At 37.6% G+C, this 22,027-nt stretch overlaps 1 protein-coding gene across 1 annotated transcript in view; it reads left to right on the top strand.

Moving 5' to 3' along the window:
* The window catches only part of LOC145774604 (protein unc-93 homolog A-like), a 32,763-nt gene extending 12,084 nt beyond the window's left edge, over positions 1-20,679 (top strand). Inside the window, exons 2-9 of the mRNA XM_082585877.1 lie at positions 3,755-3,856; positions 4,062-4,256; positions 5,284-5,489; positions 7,256-7,459; positions 7,905-8,103; positions 9,112-9,293; positions 18,281-18,515; positions 19,644-20,679. Of these exons, the coding sequence (XP_082442003.1) occupies positions 3,755-3,856; positions 4,062-4,256; positions 5,284-5,489; positions 7,256-7,459; positions 7,905-8,103; positions 9,112-9,293; positions 18,281-18,515; positions 19,644-19,888 (1,568 nt within the window). The 3' untranslated portion in view covers positions 19,889-20,679. The remainder of the gene's footprint in view (positions 1-3,754; positions 3,857-4,061; positions 4,257-5,283; positions 5,490-7,255; positions 7,460-7,904; positions 8,104-9,111; positions 9,294-18,280; positions 18,516-19,643) is intronic.
* The last annotated feature ends 1,348 nt before the right edge of the window (positions 20,680-22,027 follow it).

A 22,027-nucleotide genomic window follows, 5' to 3' on the forward strand; every position in this document is an offset into this window, starting at 1 on the left:
TGAAAACAAAATTATTTCAACAAACTGTAAACTAAAACTTTTTTAAAACATTAGCACGAAAAAAAAATAAGAAATTAAAAATGTTAGTTCTGCAACTTACAAAACTAAAAAAAATAAAATAATTTTAATAAATCATAAAGTTTTATTCTAATAAGATATACACGAAAAATTATTTTAAATAAAAAAATAGTTAAGTTTTGTTTTACAAACTAGAAAGTAGTTTTGACAAATCATAAACTAAAAAGTTTTATTCTAACAACATACACACGAAAAATTATTTTAAATAAAAAAAAAATAGTTAAGTTTTGTTTTACAAACTAAAAATTAGTTTTGACAAATCGTAAACTAAAAAGTTTTATTCTAACAACATACACACGAAAAATTATTTTAAATAAAAAAAAAATAGTTAAGTTTTGTTTTACAAACTAAAAAAATATTTTCAACAAATTGCAATTTTATTTTTATAAGCTTAAAAAACTATAACAAAATATCACAAGTTTCTGTTGCATAATTTGTAACGTTAAAATCTGTGTTTGGAGATTTGTTTGTATGTTTTTATCAGCAGGTGTCATTACGTGTTGCAAAATTTGTAACGTTAAAATCTGTGTTTGGAGATTTGTTTGTGTGTTTTTATCAGCAGGTGTCATTACGTGTTGCAAAATTTGTGCTCTCATTCTGCTGGAGTTTGTATTTTTTTATGCTTGTCTTAAGGTAACAATTTGTGATGTAGATTGCGCTAGGTTTGTTGATTTTTTTCCAGTCCTCAGATTGTAGAAGTATACGTTGCAACAATTTGTTCTATATGCATAGCTGTTCATTTGGGTGTTCTCGTTGTTTAAAAGAAATGTTGATTGTTTAGCTGGTATTAGCATCATCTAAAATAAAAATGTAAAATTTATTCCTGCATGATAAGCCTAAAGTTACGTTGTTTTGACCAAGCTATTACTCCAGGTTAGTAACATGTATCAAACGTTACTATAAAGGTTTAACTGAAACCACTGTTTTAGCAAAACGTAGACCTAAAGAAATAAAAGTTTACCGAAACTAACATTAACCGAAACGAAGATTAACCAAAAAGATGAAAAAATGCAGTATTTATTATTGTTCAAGATGATTAAATGCAGTATTTATTAAGGTTTTTTTGGACAAGTCATAGATTATAATAATTTTAACCAACCCTTTGATCATTTGCCGTACAATGAACTAAAACCGATCCACAGATCAAAAAACTCATCAAAGTACAACGAAATCTTCAATCAACCTAAACATTCGAAACAACAGTGAAACCTCATATACCAATAAAATTACCAAAAGATCCCACCAATCAATGACAAGTTATGAAACTCGAAAGATCTACTGTCCATAAGAATGAAACACAGTATTCGGAAAGACCTGGAATCGAACCAGTAGACCTACTTACCAGAATCAATAATGAAAACTCTATTCCTGCAAGCAAACAGCTTCACGAAAAACATGGCTGCAACCAAACCGATAAAAAATTAACAAAACATACAGACACATACAGAACATATACAAAACATATACATACAGACAGTTTGCTAACTTACACGCGATCAGTTCTCACTACGTATTGTACGAGAAGAAAAACAAACATTCGTTGGCATATGGTATTTAAATCGTGATGCTCTATATGCCTAGAACCAAAAGATCTGCAGTTTAAATCAGCAACACTACATTAGCTAATATTTGTGCGGTTGATATTTTATGTTGGTTGAGCAAGAAATATAAATAACGTTAATAAACCTTTATGATCTTCAAGCATATTATGCTTTAGGGGTGCTTAGGACTTGTATTGTAGACAATTATGAACGCCTACAAGATTAAAACGATTACGCGATTAAAACATTCAATGCGCAGTATCATGAAACAGAAGCGATGACACAAAGGTATCCTGTAACATTAAATAACCGCAAACATAGGTTGTTTCCTTGCTAAAGCGTTTAAAAAAATGTAATTAAGCTTTGTAAAACGTTACAATCAGATTCAACATCTAACTAAAATCAACTTGGGGGTATGTTTCAGCTTTAATTAGTCCATAACCGACTCAATCTTAAACTTTACTGACATGTTTCGGTACAACTTATTACATTTAACCTCTGACACACTCTGGCAATGAACAACACAAAGAAAAACTGGAAAATGTTAACTGGCTATGAATTCATTATGCCTGCATTCTGCTTACTAGGCTAGTTTAAACAATTCTGCTACAGGATGCAAACCAAGCTACTCATATCCTGACACATATAGGCTACTGCTTACTATAGGCAAAGCCTCTGTTTAGTGAATCAACATCCTTTTGCATTAATTTAACGTTCGTATCGAACAACCAACATTCATTACACCAGCTGTGTAAAGCCAAACGACTTCATTACTTTTGACAAAATGAAATTTATATTTGAAGAACCTTGTTACCAAATATATATTCTACTCTCATGTAGTAACCTACTTGTGCAAAATATAATTGATGCTACAGTAACAACAATTGATCAAACACTAAACGAACCAAAATTATACTTTTACCGTGCGGGCATTTATGTTGTTGCCGAACTTGTGAACAAAAAATTAGTACATGTCCTTGCTGCAGAAAACATATTTCAAAAACTATCATCGTTTATCGTATTTAATAAAATAAACTTTCATAGAGTGACGTCACGCGCCGAATATACCTATATAATATGTCAATACCCACAAAATGTCAATACCCACAAGATGTCAATACCCGTAAGGTGATAGGACTTGTCAATACCACTTCCGTCAATACCTGACACTACCTGACAATACCACTTCCGTCAATACACGAGGCAATAAGTCAACATGATTAACTACTGTTAGGGTTTAGGGTTTAGGGGTTAGGTGTTAGTGGTTAGGGGTTAGTGGTTAGGGTTAGGGTTAGGTTTTTGGTTAGGGGTTAGGTTTTCGATTAACTGTCTTTCGATAAATTGTCGTTCGATAAACTATCGTTCGATTAACTGTCGTTTCGATAAACTGTCGTTTCGATAAACTGTCGTTCGATTAATTGTCGTTCTATAAACTGTCGTCTCGATAAACTGTCGTTCGATAAACTGTCGTAGTACCGTTTTTTTGCTGCTGAACACGCATCATTCTTCTTGAACACTGAATTCAAACGCGTCGATTGTTTCTGTTCTTTTTTCATTTTCCATGCTTCGCAGCCTTATGTTGTCAATTGGAAATTTTGTTTCTAACCTGACATCCTCCTATAAATACTATTCATTGCAACAACTGCAATTCAAATTAAGAAACTATATATTATATGTCGTTTTTGCATCACTGCAGTCTCGTTTAAAAAAATCAAAGGTGCAACTGCAAAATTTGATTTTGTCTTATGATTCTTATCCCTATAATTTTAAAACCTAAAACTTAGTTATTCTGAAACTCCAAACTCAATTGGCACGCTATATTTTCATTGGAGAATCCTTTTTTACTTTTTAGGAAAAGATTCTAAAATGTTTTCATTCTCAAACTTGTCTTTGCGAATTTTGTCCCCCCAAAATAATCCGTTTCATAGTTTTCTTCATAAACTGTATCTACGACAGGAAGACCGCCGATTACAAGTTTAGTAAAGTTTGAAATATTAATATTTGATACCACCTCTATTTCCTTTATCAAATATTTTAAGAATGTTATCGTTAAGATGTTAATGTTGCGTGCATTTTCATTAAAGTACGAAAATAATTATGTTAAGCACAAGATATCGATATTTTGTTGCTTTCAGATTTAACCAAGGTTGAAAAACGAAGTTGGCAAAGTGTGAAGTCACGTCGGAATTTGCATTTCATTTCTATAACCTTCATGATGAACATATCCGCGTATCAAGGTAAACAAGTAGCCTGTAGTTACCAAGCATGCGATTTTAGTTTTTTATCTCGCTTAGCTATGTATACAAAAACACTTCTAAGATAATTTTAATCTGAACTCTAATGCATTTAAAACATACAGTCACATCATGTAATTTTCCGCTCGGCTGAATGTATTATGTACTTTCACAAACATATTCGAACCTTCTTTAATTTCATGTACAGGTGTACTTGGATTAGAAAGCAGCATGAACGTGGAAGAAGGATTAGGCACAATAAGCGTGATGGTGATATTCATTACTTCGGCTGTATCTTGTGTTACATTTGTTCCATTTATGATTGATTTCTTTGGATCAAAAACAGCAATCATAATAGGGGAAATAGGAATGATTGTTTATGTGGTGGCAAATTTCTACCCAAGTAAGAACATTTTTTTTTGTGATACGCTTAGCACTATTCCACACTCTTTGAAAATTAAAGTAGCCTAGATGCTGCAATGTTTTTTGTGACTGTCAATAACAGTGATCATTCAACAACTAACTTGTTGAAATAATCCTTTGCTCAAATTTCATTCGAGAGCTACATCGTTTGTAACAATGGTTATCAAAGTCATAGCTTTGGTAACACTTTTAGTAAGTTAGTATATAATGACAGCTGCAACAGTAAGGCAAGGCAGATAAGCTCGATGTCCACCTTCATGCCAGTAAGTGTCTTGTGAAACCACGACGACTTGGTCTTAATAGATGTCCAAATGCCCATCCAAAGTCACGTCTAGCGTACTACCATTCTCGTCAACGCCTGTCGAACACTTAGCCCGACGGGACTGAAAATTGGTATCAACTACTGCTCTATTGTAAATGGTTATAGGCAAATTCTTCGTAAACAGTTGTTCGTAAAACAATTCTTCGTAAACAGTTGTTCGTAAAACAATTCTTCGTAAACAGTTGTTCGTAAAACAATTGTTCGTAAACAGTTCTGCAAAGCATGCGCGAAAAAATGCTTTGGAAAGAATTGTTTTACGAAGAATTGTTTACGAAGAATTGTTTTACGAAGAATTGTTTACGAAGAACTGCTTACGAAGAATTGTTTTACGAAGAATTGTTTTTACGAAGAATTGTTTACGGAGAAAACGTCGGACACCATTGTAAATGATGTCGTACCGCTGTTAATAATTCTTAACTGTATGTTGTCTGTATAGCAATATACAGTACATATACCCCATTAGCTCTTAATATCCGGTATGTTTGCTGTCAAAACTGCATAAAAAATGTGTTGCGTTTGCAAGTCACACATTATACATTTGAGTCAGTAAATCAAATTGTAACTGCAAACCATGTACTGTGTACGGTAACTCAACTGGCCCTAAGGTGCAGTTCAAAGCATTGTATAATATCTTTCTTTTTTATATATCTAAACGTTCAATGAATGTAGACTTTGTGTTTTGCAGATTGGTACACCATTATATTTGCTTCCATTTTTCATGGTTTGACAGAAAGTGCCCCATGGTGTGGGTCATCAGTATATGTCTCACTTCTGGGCCAGCAACGTTGGACAAAGCAGAAGAGCAAAGAATTAAACGAAAATTTGAAAACAAAAGATTCTTACGTTGTTCGCTTTTTTGGTAAATTTTATGTGATGACGTATCTAGGAGATGTGAGTATTAAATTGCATGCGAACTTGGTTTATTCAACATCATGATCAAAGAACATTCATCAGTTAAAGCTTCTTTCAATTACTTTTTTTATCTTCTTTAGAGCTTCTTTGAAAAGTTGGTTATGAAATTGATCTTATTTTGCATTGTTCTTTTTATTCTTTTTGTTTTTAAGCCCCCTTATGTGGTAGGCACTTTAACATATATCACTTGTCGAAGAGTGCTTTTCCATATAAACTCCATTGATTGAAGTCATTAAGATCCTTCTTGCACTCAGTTCAGTTGCAGAAGAAAAAATAGTATTAGCAGAGGGTGGGAATCGAAACCACGAAATCGAAATTACTACTCCTCTGCCCTAACCATTAGGCAACGCTGGTTGTGGCGAGGCATTCAGTTAAATTTGTCTGTATCCAAAAAATCACGTGATTCTCGCGACGAGATGAACATGTCACGCGTGATTGCGTACCTTTTCGACAAGTGGAATACGTTAAAGTGCCTACCCCCTTATGTAGCCTGCTTTGTCCAAGCACCCAGAAGTTGATACATCGATAGACTTTTTCCCTTTTGAGTTGTTTCATCCGCCACGTTAGCTCAGTGGTTACGCGCCCGGCTTAAGATCACGCGGCGCTGGTTCGACTCTCGGGGTATGCACTTGAGCAACGCATTTCAGGACTGCTCTTCATTCAGCGGCACTTAGTGAATGGAATAATTCCGCGGCAACAACACTTCAACAATCGGAAAACTTCACTCTGTCAATCTCGGTAACTGGCCCTGCTTCAAGAGCCTCTACAAGCATGTGAAACTACCAGGAATAACCAATCAAGGCTTTGTCAGTCCGAGGATAAAGATTCAAACCAGACCAGACCAGTTTCAAGAGTTTATGTTGCAAAGCGATGTAATTTAACTAGATTTGGTGAAATTTCAACTAACTACAGTAGGCTAAAATACAGTAGTATATTGTATATCAAAGAAGTGGCTATATACAGGGTGACCCAAAAAGATTCGTACCCATGAAAATTTCAATTGTGACTTTAATTGAAAATCTATTTCTTTCAAATTACAACCACACATTATTCAGTTTATGCAAGACCATTGACCAGAGTTTTAACTTTTTTTGTCAATTTTTAGTCAATTTATGGCTCTCCCAAGATGTGTTCCAAATGTGAAAAAATCGAATAAAGCATGGGTACGCATCTTTTTGGGTCACCCTGTACTTTGCTAAACATTGTAAAATATCAATAGCTCGTTAGCCATCATCCAATTTGGGCGCACCAGGACACCATTGACATAGTTTTTTCAAACTTTTTTGTTCCTCATAAAATTAGGCAGTTTTTGTTTTTGCCTCAGTGGTGTCCTGTTTTAGTTCATGGAGAAATATATTTGCTGGTTGACCGTTTCTCGTAGTGCGCAAGTTTGATTCCCGAAGACAAATGTCTGAGATTTCTTAGATTGGAGACTAAGAGATTTTTTGTTTATTTACATCTTGCTTTATCTTTTTTATTTGCACCATAGAGATTGCATTCATCTAATGTGGAGTATTTTCCTAAGAAGTCTGATATTATATTAAGACGATTCTTCTTACTCCTTGTCGCTTAGTAGCTATAGTTGATTGCGCTAGTATAAATACTTGGTACAAATTTATTGGCATACATATACCAGTAGCCTATTAATACAAGTAGCCTACGCTTTGCATTCTGTTGATACAATGTCAGGCAATCAAACGACTAAACACGTTTTTTATTTTACTCATTATCTTTCATATATGTAGGTGCTTGGTTTTGGACTCACAACGTTAGTGCTAATGGCTTTCAATAAAAATACTGGAACAAAATCAATACACAGTAACGCTACGTATAATGGTTATGAAGGTACTACTATAGATTCTTTCAACCGTGACGATGACGTTTTGCAAATAAATGAAACTATGAAAATAAATTACAAGTTGCAAAAATGTGGTTCCAAAGATTGTCAGGTTAGTAGGAAAAAGAAGCGATTGCTTATACCCAATCACTATTGTTATGCTAATAGTGTACTTATAATCACACTATTATAAATCACAAAACACAACAAACTCAAGGGAAAATGTTTCTGCAATTTATGCAAAACCAATGTTAAAGACTCTCCTGACCCTTTATTGCGAAAAAGGTAATACCGTACTATTTTTCCATTGTCACTAATTCAAAACATATCTTTTTAACGTTAGCACTCAAATACTTTCTATGAAAGATGACTGATGTTAGTTCCAAAACATCGACCAATAGGCCTAAGAGACTATTCAGTGTCCAATTTAACGTTATTTTTGCAGCTTATATCCGAACATTTGCTTATCAGAAGAGATTTTTGATGGGCCACCATGTGATAAAACTCATTTTTAGTACTTTTTATACTGAAAACACTGCTTTTTATTTCTATCAAAGAATGAATACATATACAACAGTACAGAAGAAGAACTGGAAAATTTCAACCCAGATCCAACAGGAACATATGTACTGCTGGGATTGTTTGTGTCCTCAGCTGCGATCGGTGTAATCTTGCAAGCTATATTTTTGGCGCCGGCACCAGCTAAGTTTGATGAGCCTGCATCTGACGAAGATAGTTTACCTCTAGCAGGCAAAGGTAAAGTAGACACGTTCGTCTTCAGCATTCTATAGATGAAACATCGTTAATGAAGCAAATTATTTCACATAGTACGAAATGTTTGTTTAACTTTTGAAAGATACAACAAACTGAAGTGTTATAGTTGCTTCGTAACTGTTTAGGATACCCTGACCATGTGCATGGAGTTAACACGTATTTGTACAAAGTAACAAACACTTGCCTTTACAAAGAGAATTTTTGTAATATCCAGGCTGTACCCTTGTGTTTGAACAATTATATAACTGAGCAAGAATGCAGAGATCTATTTTCTGTGATCAACTTCAAAAACGTTACTGAGTGTCTTTCGAAAGACCTAGCCTTGTCCTTCTGATTGGTGTCGGTATTTGCAGTAGTTTTTAGTACATGGCCTATTGCTGTTAGTACAGGTTCATTTGTAGCATTCATCACTTCAGCTATGTTAAAGCGCTGGACAGGCGAATTGCTTGTAGGGCTTCACGTGGACGTTCACGGCCAACACTTCAAGTTGCTAAACACATTCTGACAAACACAACAAAAAAGGATTTTACCAGCAAACACATTGTTATATTGTGCTAAACCATTTTTAAACATTCAAGAAAATGTAAATTTGTAATAAAAAAAAAGATGAAGAGGTTTGTAAAGCGGGTATATATAATTGAGTGAGACCATGTGTTCTTTCTGTTATTATAATATAAAACATCGCAGTAATATTGTATTTTGCGTGTTTCTTTGCTTGCTCCAAGCGGCTCTGTTTTGTGTTTCGTACTCGAAGCGACTTTTGTCTTTGCACTTTGTTTCGTTTTATCAGTCGGTTACTGAGGCGGTGTAATGGTGATTCTCTATTGTTATGAAGTATTTCTCAGTTCTTTTAGTTTGTTAATTTTAAATAAAGCTTTTCAGAATTACAACACTGCCATGGTGAGCAAACATAATTACACTTTTTTGTTTGTTTAACTAGTTTTCTTACTGTATATTTATTGTGTTTATGGCCAACTTATATTTTTGCAGAGTTTGCGATGCCAAGTAAAACCAGCAAGATGATAAAGGAAGTCCGTGACGTAATTCGTCACCTTTCTTCGCCACAACATCTTCTGGTCGTTCCACTTCTTTTTTATTACGGGTTGCAGTATAGTTATACCATTACTGAATACACGAGAGCATTTGTGTCATGCACTGTTGGTGTCGAAAAGGTTAGTTTCTGTTCACGAAATTATGGCCAAGTTATCTGTCTCCGTATTGTGACATAGATTGTCGCACAATCGTGACGTCATCATTGCGATGCACTGTCACGCTTGAGCGACAATCTCTCGTCATTCTTTCTCTATTTTTTTCTAACTTGTGTTTTACAAACGTGTTTCGTCTTCCTTTTACGATGTGTGAATCTAACGGACGGACGTAATAAGAGTGTGAAGTGACTATTCCACATCACAATTGAACCCGTCTCTTGTTAACAATATACCATCAATCTTCACTCAACACATGTGGAACTTGAGTCGAAAGTTAGGAAGAAGACAGGTTGGATAGCAGCTCATACATAGCGGTTATCAAAAAGAAAGAACATCTTCAATTGTGTGGCTCTGGTCACTTCAATCGTGAGGCTGCAGTTACCGATCTTCAATTGAGTTTCACTGGTCACTTCAATCGTGAAGCTACAAGAATTGTTTTTTGCTGGTGTTGTAAAACGCATATTGCTGGCCAACCGAAGCGGCCAAAGAACAGCAATCGAAAAAGCGAAACCAAATCTCCAGGTAGAGAAGTCACTAATTCTACTGTGGGGCAGTATTAGCACGGTTACTTTATACTGCCTGAAGCGGCTGGGGAACGGTCACCAGACCAACAATCCGTCGACGATCGAACTGTCCGAGGAGAGCAAGAAACTGTGTTATTCCACCGACCACAAGACGAAGTGCGCGACGCCATTTTGAAACTGGACCACGTGGACAAAGGGTGCGACGCTTCTCGTAAGGGCAGTGGTGCGAGGACAATTTCCTGCCTCTGGTCAGTGTGCTACTTATTTTATTGTGTATGTTATCGAGCTTTTATAGCAAATTTGTGTAGCCTACTGAAATTTAGTAGTAAAAGATTAATTTGTTGATTATCGTACATATTCCATTTAATAAGTTATTGAAATAACTATGAGTGCCGCTTTCCTTGAGGACTGTCTGTGAGTCTCGGGCGGGCTGGGGAGTGTACAGGGGCGGTCCGCCGCTCTTTGGTGGGGCGAGGTGGATCTGTCGCGGAGAGTGGGGCCACCGTAGCGCGGCCTCCGGTGAGTGGACCAGTAGTACAATCACAACTGCCCTCAGAGGTCGGTAGAGAGGAGGTTCAACAGGAAGTGTTAGGGCTACAGAATGACAGGAAAGCCCGTCAACGAAGGCGTCAGTTACTTAGTGACATCAGTGCGGCTACGAGACAGCTGGGGGAACTAAGAACCAGAGACCAAGTCATAGAGTTTGAATCACAGCACGTCAAGGCTCTAGATTGCAGGGTTAGAGACTTTTGTGCCATTACGCAGAAGGAGGACGCCGAACCTCGAGTCGCCCCCGAGTTTGAGATGTTGGTGAGGAGATGTAAGGAACGATGGAAGGAGCTAACAGACTCGCTCCCAGTTAATTCAGCTTCCCTGCCAAACATAACAATTGGGGTCCCTCCCTCATCTGCAAGGAAAAGCAGAAGGTCTGCGCATATTCTAGCTCAGATTGATCTGGAAACCCAGTTAGAACAGATTCAAATTGACAACCGCTTAGATGAGGCGCGTGAGACAAGGAAATTGAAGGAGGCCCGAGAACAGAAAGCCCGAGAAGAGCGTAAGCTGGCCAGAGAGCTTAAGGAGGCCCGGGAACAGGAAGCCCGAGAAGAGCGTAAGTTGGCCAGAGAGCTTAAGGAGGCCCGGGAACAGGAAGCCCGAGAAGAGCGTAAGCTGGCCAGAGAGCTTAGGGAGTTACGAGTACGTGCAAGCTTGCAGAAGCAGATGGCCATGTCGGAATGCTATACAGAGAAGACACATAGCTTGAGGAGTTATTGCACGCAGGATTCCAAGACGAGCGCCCAGGTGAAAGATGGTCCCCATCTCAAAGAAAGCGAAAAAACAAAAAAAGCCCCTCACTCAGTGTTGTCTAAATTCTGTGCTCATATGGAGGCTGCTAACGAAGCAGACAAGTTAATGGCCCCTAGCTTAAATGTACCTGTCTATGAGAGACCTATTAGACCTCCGCCAGGATTTACTGATACTACTAGGTATATCCCTAAGGGTAGTGCAGTCCATGATATCATGGCTTACCCCTGCATGAAAGTGACGTGATGGCAAGGAGAGAACAGCAACCGCCCCTAGCCTACGACGGAGCGTGCGAAACGGCGTCAAGGAAGGACTATCTTGACATGGCCTCGCTCATAAAATATGACGGGTTTTCTATGCCCTTTATTGTTTTTAGAAACGAGATAAATGCTTTGTTAGAAAAATGCCCGTATGAGGATATGAGACTGAGCTTGATTAGAGCAGCGTGTATTAAAACTGCTGCACAAGACCAGTGGCGCCGGCAGGGGGGGAGGGGCAGGCGGGGCAGCTGCCCCCCCAATGTTTTGGGCATCATCTTTTTTTATTTTTTATTAATACATATTGATATATTTATTTTAATATTTGGATCCCAACTTCAAGTAAGTCAACTCAAGTTGCAAGAGGGGGGGGAGGTAAGCTCTCTCTTTAAAAAAGTATGGAAAACCTTGATGACTAAATTGTACAGTAGATAAAAATATTTTCTACAGAAGCAAAGATATAGACTTTTTAAAGTTTTAACTAACATCACATTGATGTAGAAAAATAACAACCTGTTAAATTTTTGATACCTCACACTCCCATGACTTCTTCCGCGCGCATTTTGGCATTGGTTGCTTGCAGTGATCCTTTCACTTAAACAAAACGTTTTGTTTCAGCAGTTTTGAGTTGTTCGATTCTTTAGTTGTAAAGGAGACTCAATTTCTCCAATATTTATCATTTATGTTTCTTCTTTAATCTCAGCAGAGTATAAAACTTGTAAAAGTTTTTCATCCATACGACGTCATGAATGAAATTATATCTCAAATCGGCGTAATGACGTGACATCATCTAAACATTTTACCGAATAATAAATTAACAAATTCGATCGTCAAAAGTGGTTTGGTGGTGGTAAATATTACGTAATAAAAAAAATGTGATAAAGTTGGAAGACATTACGTCATGTATTTTCAATACAAATTGAAGTTTAAAATTTATTCTTTTGTTCATAGTCGTAATCCACCTTCAAAGCGGTACTACAAAGAACAATTTTCGATAAGGGGGGCATCAAGAATAAGTCGACATGACTTTTATGCCTTAGAAGGTTGGGCTCCTGGAGTCTTGCTCAGTTTGGGGGGAGGGCTGTCAATTCTTCTTATACTTTAGGAGTGATATCTCTGTTATTTTAGCACGGTTTCAAAATTTGGGATTCACTTTGTAAAATTATTCACGCTGAGCATATCCGAAAATTAAAACTATTATGTGAATTTTAGAACTGCTCATATACGTTGAAATGTTGAGGTCACTTATGAGTGTAATTTGTAGCGTGAGTTTACACATTATTTTTTGGTAGAGTAATGAAGAACGTGCATTGTAATGTTGTGATTAATTTTTTTTACATTATTTTACATACAGCCAATGCCCTTTACGCTGTGAAACAGTTAGGATTAACGAGACATGGGCCAAATTAATTACTTTTATCCAGCTGATGGGAAAATGTTTTACAATAGAATATGAAATATTTCAGAGGATGTGCTGAGAAATGCCTTATATCTTTCAATTTATAACCTTTATTTGCTCAAAATTTCAGCTCAATAGAGGTGAATAAAAGTTAGGAAAAGTCAAGAAATCTCGTAGTCGCAGCCTCAGTGGTTTTAGAGATACAACTGTTGATACAAAAAAGTTGAATTGGCAGCCCCCCCCCCAACCTTCAAAGGATTTGCATTGAGTCAACAGATCTATACCTTAAGGTTTACGTCAGCTCCGGAGATCAGTAAAATATAAGGTTGTCATCTTCAGTGCAACAAGACCATTGATTGATTGGTTTAGTGAGGATTCGTACTCCCATTGCTTTCATTTTGAGTGATCATACTGATTTTCAATTTATTCCTACAAGACGTTACGTAATGAAAAAATATATAACTAAGGTTGGAAGACATTACGTCATGTCTTTTCAATTCAAAATGAAGTTTAAAATTTATTCTTTTGTTCATAGTCGTAATCCTCCTTCAAAGCGGTAATACAAAGCACAATTTTCGATAAGGGGGCATCAAGAATATGTCGACATGACTTTTAAGGTTTACGTCAGCTCAGGAGATCAGTAAAATATAAGGTTCTCATTGTCGTGATTGTAAGCCGCGGGAACTGTTTTCTCTAAAAAACAGATTCCCGGGAAGCTAAACATTTTTTCCAGCCCTGGTAGAAAACAAGAAAAATTAAATAATATACCCTGTCTTGCATGTCTTGCACCAGTGGCGTAGCCAAGGGAGGAGGGTTCGGGGGTTTCAAATTGAATTTACGTATGTTAATACATTGTTTACAAGAAAAGTTTTAGCCTATGATGTAATTTCTCGTCAAACTGTGCAAGGATGCAAGCCATCTGCAACTGCTGAGATCGCTTGTTCGATCTAGATTAACATCTAAACAGCTATTCGTTATACAAAACTTGAATATATCAGAAATAGCCTAAAGTAACTTCATTGTCTCAAAGCTTTTTGTTTGACACTCATCAAGATGTATGACCTCTATGACGTTACATTTTCTAAACTTTGGGTTGACTTCAGAGCATAAAAGTTAGTGACTTACCTGAATAAGATCTTTCTTGAATCAACCAAGGAGAAAATTGATAAATAATAAAACTGTAATAATCTCGCAAAAAAAGCAATCAACCTATGTCTCTAAAACAAAGTTTGCCTAATTTTAAACGAAACTGCATTAAAAGAGCGAGTTTTGCCAATACCAAACATTCAAATATCTCAGTCTGAAATTAGCAACAAGAAATCATAGAGACTTAGCTTTATTTCCGAAAAATGCCGAAGAAAACATGATCTTATCCTTTTGCTATGCCACCGGACAGCACCATTTTACAGAAATATTTATACCCACAATTTTGTTGAAAATGCTCTCAGAATGCACCAAACTGAAAGTAATTTTTCAAAATTTTCTGGGGGAGGCCCCCCAGACTCCCCGCCGCTAAGTGTCGCCTTCGGCGAACACGCCATTGGGCTTCGCCCGCCGGCTGTCAACACCCCCCCTTTCAAAATTTTTGACTATGCTACTGTCTTGCACTGTCAATATTTTGCCCCTCCAATGTTGAAGGTCTGGCGGCGCCACTGCACAAGACATAAGCTTGGTGATAAGTAGCACCCCAGGTTACAACGAAGCAATGCGTGCTAATATGGCATTGGAGCGTTTGTCTTTAAGATTTTCTGTTCGCGGCGGTTTTAATTCTGAGGCTTGTGTTAAGAGTATTCGATTTGGACCGCGTGTGTCGGGGGCTGACATTACTGGTTGGCGCAAGTTTCGGGCAGAATTACTAGATTGCCAAATATATGCGGCAGCATACAAGCGGTTGGACTACCTTGAAGGGAAATTTGTCTGTTATCTAGCTAAACGTTTGCCCGTTTATGCGCGTCAACGCTTCATTGATTTCTTAGGTGATAAATTTGGTTGTACGGCGGACCCTTCCTTTGATAGTTTGTTGCAGTTTGTTATTGCGGAAGAAAATGCGAAATCAACCGACTTTGGCGTTTGGTTAATGAGTGAGGACCATAAGTCGAGCAATAACCATTCTTTTGGTAAGTCGAAGAGTAAAAGGGACGCGGGTGCATTTCAAGTGAAACATACGGCGGCCAAGGTTGACGGCTATGGTAATATAAATTCCGCAACGTCAAAAACGAGTGCCTCGTTGTGTGAGTGTTGCCTTTCGTTTGGTGTGAATGTGGATCATGGTTTGGAGGTATGTCATCGTTTGCAGGGTATGACTGTGGCAAAGCGTGAAGAGTTTTTCTACAAACATTGGCTCTGTTATAATTGTGGAGGAAAGCATCGGGCTAAAGATTGTCGCTGTGCCATGAACTGTGATCAGTGTCAGGATGCTAACTATAAAACGCCGAAGCATTTCGCTATGTTGCATGAATGGGTCGTTAATGATAGGCCAGCAAACAAACCAGTTCCAAAGAAGGTACGCGAGTCCGCTGTGGACAAAGTTGACAAGTCTGCGGTTAATAAAACTGGAGTTCAAGGTAGAGAAAAATCAGTCTCTTTGAGAAATGTGAAAGTGACACCTTGTAAAGTTTTAAACCGAACAGTTGCTGAGAAGGTCATAAACCCGGCAACTGGCTTAGAAAAGTTGGTGTACTGTCAGCTTGATTATGGATCCCAGATAACGCTGGTATCAAAATCGTTGTGTGCAGAGTTGGGGTTACAGCCCTATGAAAACATTTCCTTTACCATGAAAACCTTGAACGGTGACGCGAAAGTTGATACTGGTTTGGTCAAATTTGTGGTAAAATCGTTGTCGACCGGTGAGAGTTTTAACATAGATAATGTTGTGTGTTCAACGCCATGGAGCGATGACATTGAAACCTTGCCAGACATTTTGATGACATTAGTGTGTTTGAATTAGAAAATCGTCAGGCTGTGGACATTTTGATAGGCGATGACTGTCCATTCTTGTTAACTGTGCTTGAAGAGCGTGTTGGTAAAACGTTGTATGAGCCGCACGCTATATACACACCGTTGGGATGGCTAGCCGGAGGGGGGCGGTCTCCTCTCTGTTCGGACAGTCGTGTCACAGTCAGGAAAGTGTAGGTTCGCGATGATCTTGAGAACGTGAACTGGTTAAAACGTGAAAATTTGACGCGCGACTGCATTGCGGATGAATTAAGGCAGGAGTTAAAAGAGGCCACGCTGGCAGATTCGCGGCGTAGCATGTCACTCGCTGATAAGTTTTGGGGTCACTGGACAGATTTCTACCTACCTAAGTTGCGGGGTCGAAGAAAATGGAGAGACATCGGTCACAATTTAGAACCTGGAGACTTGGTCCTGGTATGGGATATGAATGATCGGCCTAAACGAGGGGACTACTGAATCGGCAGAGTGGTTGAAATTTTACCGCAGCATCGAAAGGGAAAAGAGTTTGTGAGAAGGGTGGCTGTGGTAGCATGGGACACTAACACAAAGAAGTCGCACGTTGAAACCGTGCTTCGTGATATTTCTTGCGTTGCTCCGGTGGAGGGCGCGCGGGCACGCACTGCTGTGCTCGCTCCAGTTGGTTCGGGCCCCCCAGATGGACGTTAAGGGACGTCACTCATAGAAAATGTGTTCACTTTATTATTAATGTTTAATTGTTTATGACTTGTGTGATGTATGATGCTTATGCTCGCTGTTTACAAATTAAATAGATACAGTCTGGCTGGAACCGTATGTATTTATCAAGTACATATTGTCACTTTGAGTTACGCCAATATCGCTTACAGCAAATTTGCTTGGGATACCTTTGACTTAAGCTGAGCATCTTATTCATTCTTTACATTTAATTTAGTATCTTCATATAACAACTTTGTTTTTGTATAACTTTAGGTGTATGGTGTGTTAGTACTGTAATGTCGTGTGAGCATGGTCCGGTTTAAATACCTTCAGATAGCAGTGCGGCACTACAGGTTCATCTACATGACTATGTCGTATGTATGTTATTTTATACGACAATTTTATGCGGTATTGCAATTATGTTTAATGTGTGTTAGGTATGGCCAATGTTGAGTAATTTCGTTTAGGCGAAAATAATCTTCTGGAAGATGGATATTGTAATATTCATCTTGGAGGCTGCTATGTTCACGAAATTATGGCCAAGTTATCTGTCTCCGTATTGTGACATAGATTGTCGCGCAATCGTGACGTCATCATTGCGATGCACTGTCACGCTTGAGCGACAATCTCTCGTCATTCTTTCTCTATTTTTTCTAACTTGTGTTTTACAAACGTGTTTCGTCTTCCTTTTACGATGTGTGAATCTAACGGACGGACGTAATAAGAGTGTGAAGTGACTATTCCACATCACAATTGAACCCGTCTCTTGTTAACAATATACCATCAATCTTCACTCAACACATGTGGAACTTGAGTCGAAAGTTAGGAAGAAGACAGGTTGGATAGCAGCTCATACATAGCGGTTATCAAAAAGAAAGAACAGTTTCTAATATCTTGAATTGGTGCAACATTATATGCCGTATGTTTTTTAACCTTTTTGTGATCTTCACCTGATATTCTGTAACTTGCAATTGGCAAGACGAAGGTTTGCTATGTATATTGTATTATTGTATTATAGTTTTGGCTTTCCTTGAAGGTTTCTAGAATACAATTGGCTATATTTCAGCAAAGTGAAGGTTTGGTGAATAGGCTTCTGTAAATATTGGTAACAGAGATAGGCGATACAATAAAACAAAAAGGTTTTGAATAAAAAGTGCTGTATTAAATCTTTTAGAGCTCAAACATTTCATCTTTGACGGTTTTAATCTTCATTCGATTCACGAAATGTACAAAGGCTAATTAAATTCTGAAAATCTAATAACTTCACTTGATTTGAATATTAAAAAACTCGGCTATATCGGTTGATTGGTAAGTTGGAAGAACTTGAACTGCAATGTTTATCATTTAGCACTATCACATAACTTCGCCAAAGAATGCTTCATCACAATGGAATTTTTCCATGTGCCTGATAAGTGACAGATTGCCATTTAATACATCTACAGCAGGAAGCATAGAAGAGTCTTTAAAAAGAGCACAGCATAGAATCAAACCCATGGCGCGCTAATTTGTCTGCCCTTGTGCCATCAAAAGCTGTTAAGATGACGCAGCATCATTAGCAAAAGAGATGGTGCAGTGCTCAAGGCTTGCCTTTTAGGTCTATCGACTATGGTTCAATTTCAGGGTTAACCATCAGCCATATTTATTTGTTGAACGACTAGCTGTTTTTCGGCGAAAATTACAGCTGTGTGGAAGCGGCCAAACCATCCTGCTACAGTAGCCTATGCCTTTGGCCAGTGAATTTCTCAACCAGTGGAGTAACTTCCCGAAGCAGGCTGCGAAATCAGGTAAAGGTGACCAAATAACACAGACCGTTAGAATAATTATCGTTGTTTGCAGGTTGGATTTGCATTGGCTCTTTCAGCCTTAAGCGCAATTTTAACCTCTCTGGTGACTCCTGTGATCATTTTGAAATTCGGACGAGCGACGTTTATCTGTTTGATGGGGGCTGTTCATGGAAGTGTGTATCTGATTTGCTTGTTCTGGTTGCCGAATCAACACAATCTTTGGATAAATTACTTAATTGGAATCCTTTTGGGAATATGCGAAGGATCAATCGTATGTCTTTATCAAGGCAAGTATTAAGGTATAATTACAAATTGAAATGGCCTTTATTAATAAGTCTGCCAAAACGGTAAGTGCAATGACACTTATTTAACTTATACTTCAACCAGTAGAGCAATAAAATCATTAAATTATTTCAAGTGTTTGAGGTAGTAACTGCAATGTCAGATACATTTTCATGCTCCCTGTCAATGATTATTTCTCAAAGTAGTTCTATTATTTTGCACTTGATTGGATTAAAATACCCCCCAAATCTAATCGCACCTTTTAACAATACCTAGAAGCTTCATTTGTTCACAAAGTCTATAAACTCTGTAAAATAAGCTAATGAGAAAAAGAAAACCTTTATTCGATCTACAGTATTGTATAAATGGTAGGTTACAAGTAGATTCAAGATGAAATGAACATCGCACCGCAAAAATTAAACTTCCCAACAGAACGGAAGCAGCGAAAGACAATGTCACAGTCTTCCCTTTTCCTTACGCTTAAACCATAGGCAAGACTATAAAAATTCAAAGCTGAAAAACTGCTGTTTATCGTTGAGCATTTACCAGCATGTGGAAAAATTAGAAGTCTGACATTCTAACTTGTCAGGCTGTCTTGATATGATGCATGGATTCCAATATCATCCCATCAACGCCAGCAACGTTCATTTCCCACTGTTTAAATAGTAGTTTTAACGTTGTTTCTTTAACTCCAGTGCTGTATTCGAGAGTATACGGCGGTATACGCAGTATAATCTCTGCTTTTTTCGGGCAACCATAGTATACCCTCTGGTTTTCCAAAGAGAGTGCCTATGCCAGTATGCTATCCTTACTGATTCTTGACAACTACGAACTAACTACTTAACCATTTGAGGACCAATGGTACACTACCATGAACTTAATTCCTTACCGAGGCACAAAAACAATTTTATAGGCTAACTCTCGTTCAATTTTGATGTTGATAATTCATGGTATGGTAGAATAAAGATTAATATTTTGAAAGTTGTGTATTATTTATCATTTTGGAAAATCTGACAGTTTATCCTGTGCTTTTTTTACGAACACAGCACTGTTTAAGTCTTTAACACGTAATATCAGTTTAAAGATATAATATTTCATGTTTCATGTTTAAATATAATTTTTAACTTTTTCAGGCTTGATAGCGCTTTACTTTGAGAAAAACCTTGGAATTGCTTTTAGCTCCCAAAACCTGGTGACTAACCTTGGAATTGTTGCAAGTACAAGCTGGTCAACAAGTCTTTGCAGTTATGTGAAAACATACATTCAGCTGGGAGGCTTGGCATTGGCACTTCTCGGTGTGATTGCAGCGGAAATCAGATTTAGATCAAAAGAGCATTTTAAAAATGCATATGTTGAAACAGATTCCCTGTCTGAGTGAAAAATCTGATTTTACAAATCATCTTCAATCACGTTTCGATTGTAAGCTGCACAGTATGGTCGTAAAAACAATTTAAAGTAATTTCATGTTATTGTCACTCGTCAGTACACTCGTGTCACTCGTCAGTGTCACTCGTCAGTGTCACTCGTCAGTGTCACTCGTCAGTGTCACTCGTCAGTGTCACTCGTCAGTGTCACTCGTCAGTGTCACTCGTCAGTATATTTGAAGTTAACCTTGCACAGTTTTGGGCAATTGATCGTTCTCTTCACGTTTCACCAGCTTTAGAATACACAGCTTGCAATTAAAGATTGCATTTTGATGTATTAAATTAAAATAAGTCCTCATTTTACTGTCATATTTTCGCCATGTGACACATGAAAAAGCGTGACTTACTGGCGATGCACAAATAAAGAAATGTTGCTGATTGCACCGGGTACCGTTCTTCTCAATTTATGGTTGTAGGTTATTCATAGAATGCTTAGCCCCTCTGAATGCTCTTATCTTGTAATCAAAAAACACAAAATGTTTATCATATTCTATTTATTGGACTGCACTCAATGGCTCTGATCTCAAAGTACGGAGTAAACCGCACCTACAGCAAAATGTAACAAACTGGTAGGCCTACCTCATTTGTTTATGTTCTAACTAAAATGTGCCGTGTTTTTACTAAATGTTTGACCGCTTTTCAACTACATGTTTTCCTTTTTTCTGTATAAGCCTAAAGGTACACCTCTCCTTGCATGCTGTAAAGTTGTAATAGAGGTGAATATGTATCTTAACGTATTGATAAGACATAAGCTCATGAGTTGACTGAACAATTCGTCAGTGATTTTCGAGCTTTTAAATGAACAATAAACAATAATTGTACTTTACTGGAGCATTGCATCAGCTTTAATAAATTGAGATAGCTACTTATGCTACTACATAAAAGTAGCGCGCTACCCTCTACAGCTAATCAGGCTAAAGTAGCGCGCGCCAGGGCCTCCAAGAGCCCTGTCGGGCCCCGGTGCAGATGTTGCTGCCGGGCCCCCCAGCGCGACATGTCGCGTGATATCTCACCAATCAAAAGCAAAATTTGCGGTGCGCGTTCTTGCAAAGGATAAATTAGGTTAAAGTATTAACACTCCATTATTTCACAAACAATGCACTATTGTAAATATATCTTTAAATTCACAGATAAACACTAGTTATACACAAAGATAAAATGCTGTAAAATGCTAAAACACTACATAGTGTAAATATAGCCTCAATAGCGTTGTCAGATATGGAATTCTGCCATAATTTGAGGAAAAGTTTATAGCTGTTGAAAACAAAAACTTGTATTTTGGATATTTTTTTTAGTCCTGGGCAAAGATCAAAACCCTAACCTTTCCTAACTTTAACCCTTCCTAACTCTGGCAACACCTGAGTGTAACCATGGCAACAAGTGGGTAAAATCAGCCATTTCGAAGATAAAAATTGCAATACTATCCGACATGGCTGACATAGCATTGCATATGTGTGCTTACAGCTTTACATTAACATACAATACCATTTCTGACCTTGAAATCTGCAGAGACTAGGGCAGCAAACTTAGGATGAATGCATTGATATTGTTCATGACATTAAGAAATACCAACTTCAATATAAGAAATACCAACTTCAAAATATTAAAAAAGTTTTACGCAAAATTGACCTTATCAAACAAATTTAAACATTATATTGGCCCCCTGAACGCAAAAAATAAAAATATTGTTGTTCTAAAAAAGGGCATACTCATGAGGGGGCCCATTCAAAATACAGAACTAATATTCATATAAAAAACAATATTTTATGCAAAATCGACCTGAGCACACAAACTTAAAGATTTTGTCGAGCCCCTCTAAACTCAAAAAATTAAAAATTTTGTAATTTTAAAAAAGGGCATAGCCTAGGCTAACCATAAGGGGGCCCCATTCGACATACGGAACTAATATAAAAACAATATTTTATGCAAAATCGTTGAAATCAATCTTTTTATCGCGTGAATTTAGACATTTTGTTGGGCCCCCTTGAACTCACCGCGGGCCCCGGTGCAATGCACCGGTTGTCCCCCCCCTCTTGTGGGCCCTGGCGCGCGCTACCGCTACTTTTGTCAACTTAAACTGACACATGAAGCAC

Source organism: Aplidium turbinatum, chromosome 7 (genome assembly GCF_918807975.1).
Source record: "Aplidium turbinatum chromosome 7, kaAplTurb1.1, whole genome shotgun sequence".
Taxonomy (NCBI): Eukaryota; Metazoa; Chordata; class Ascidiacea; order Aplousobranchia; family Polyclinidae; genus Aplidium; species Aplidium turbinatum.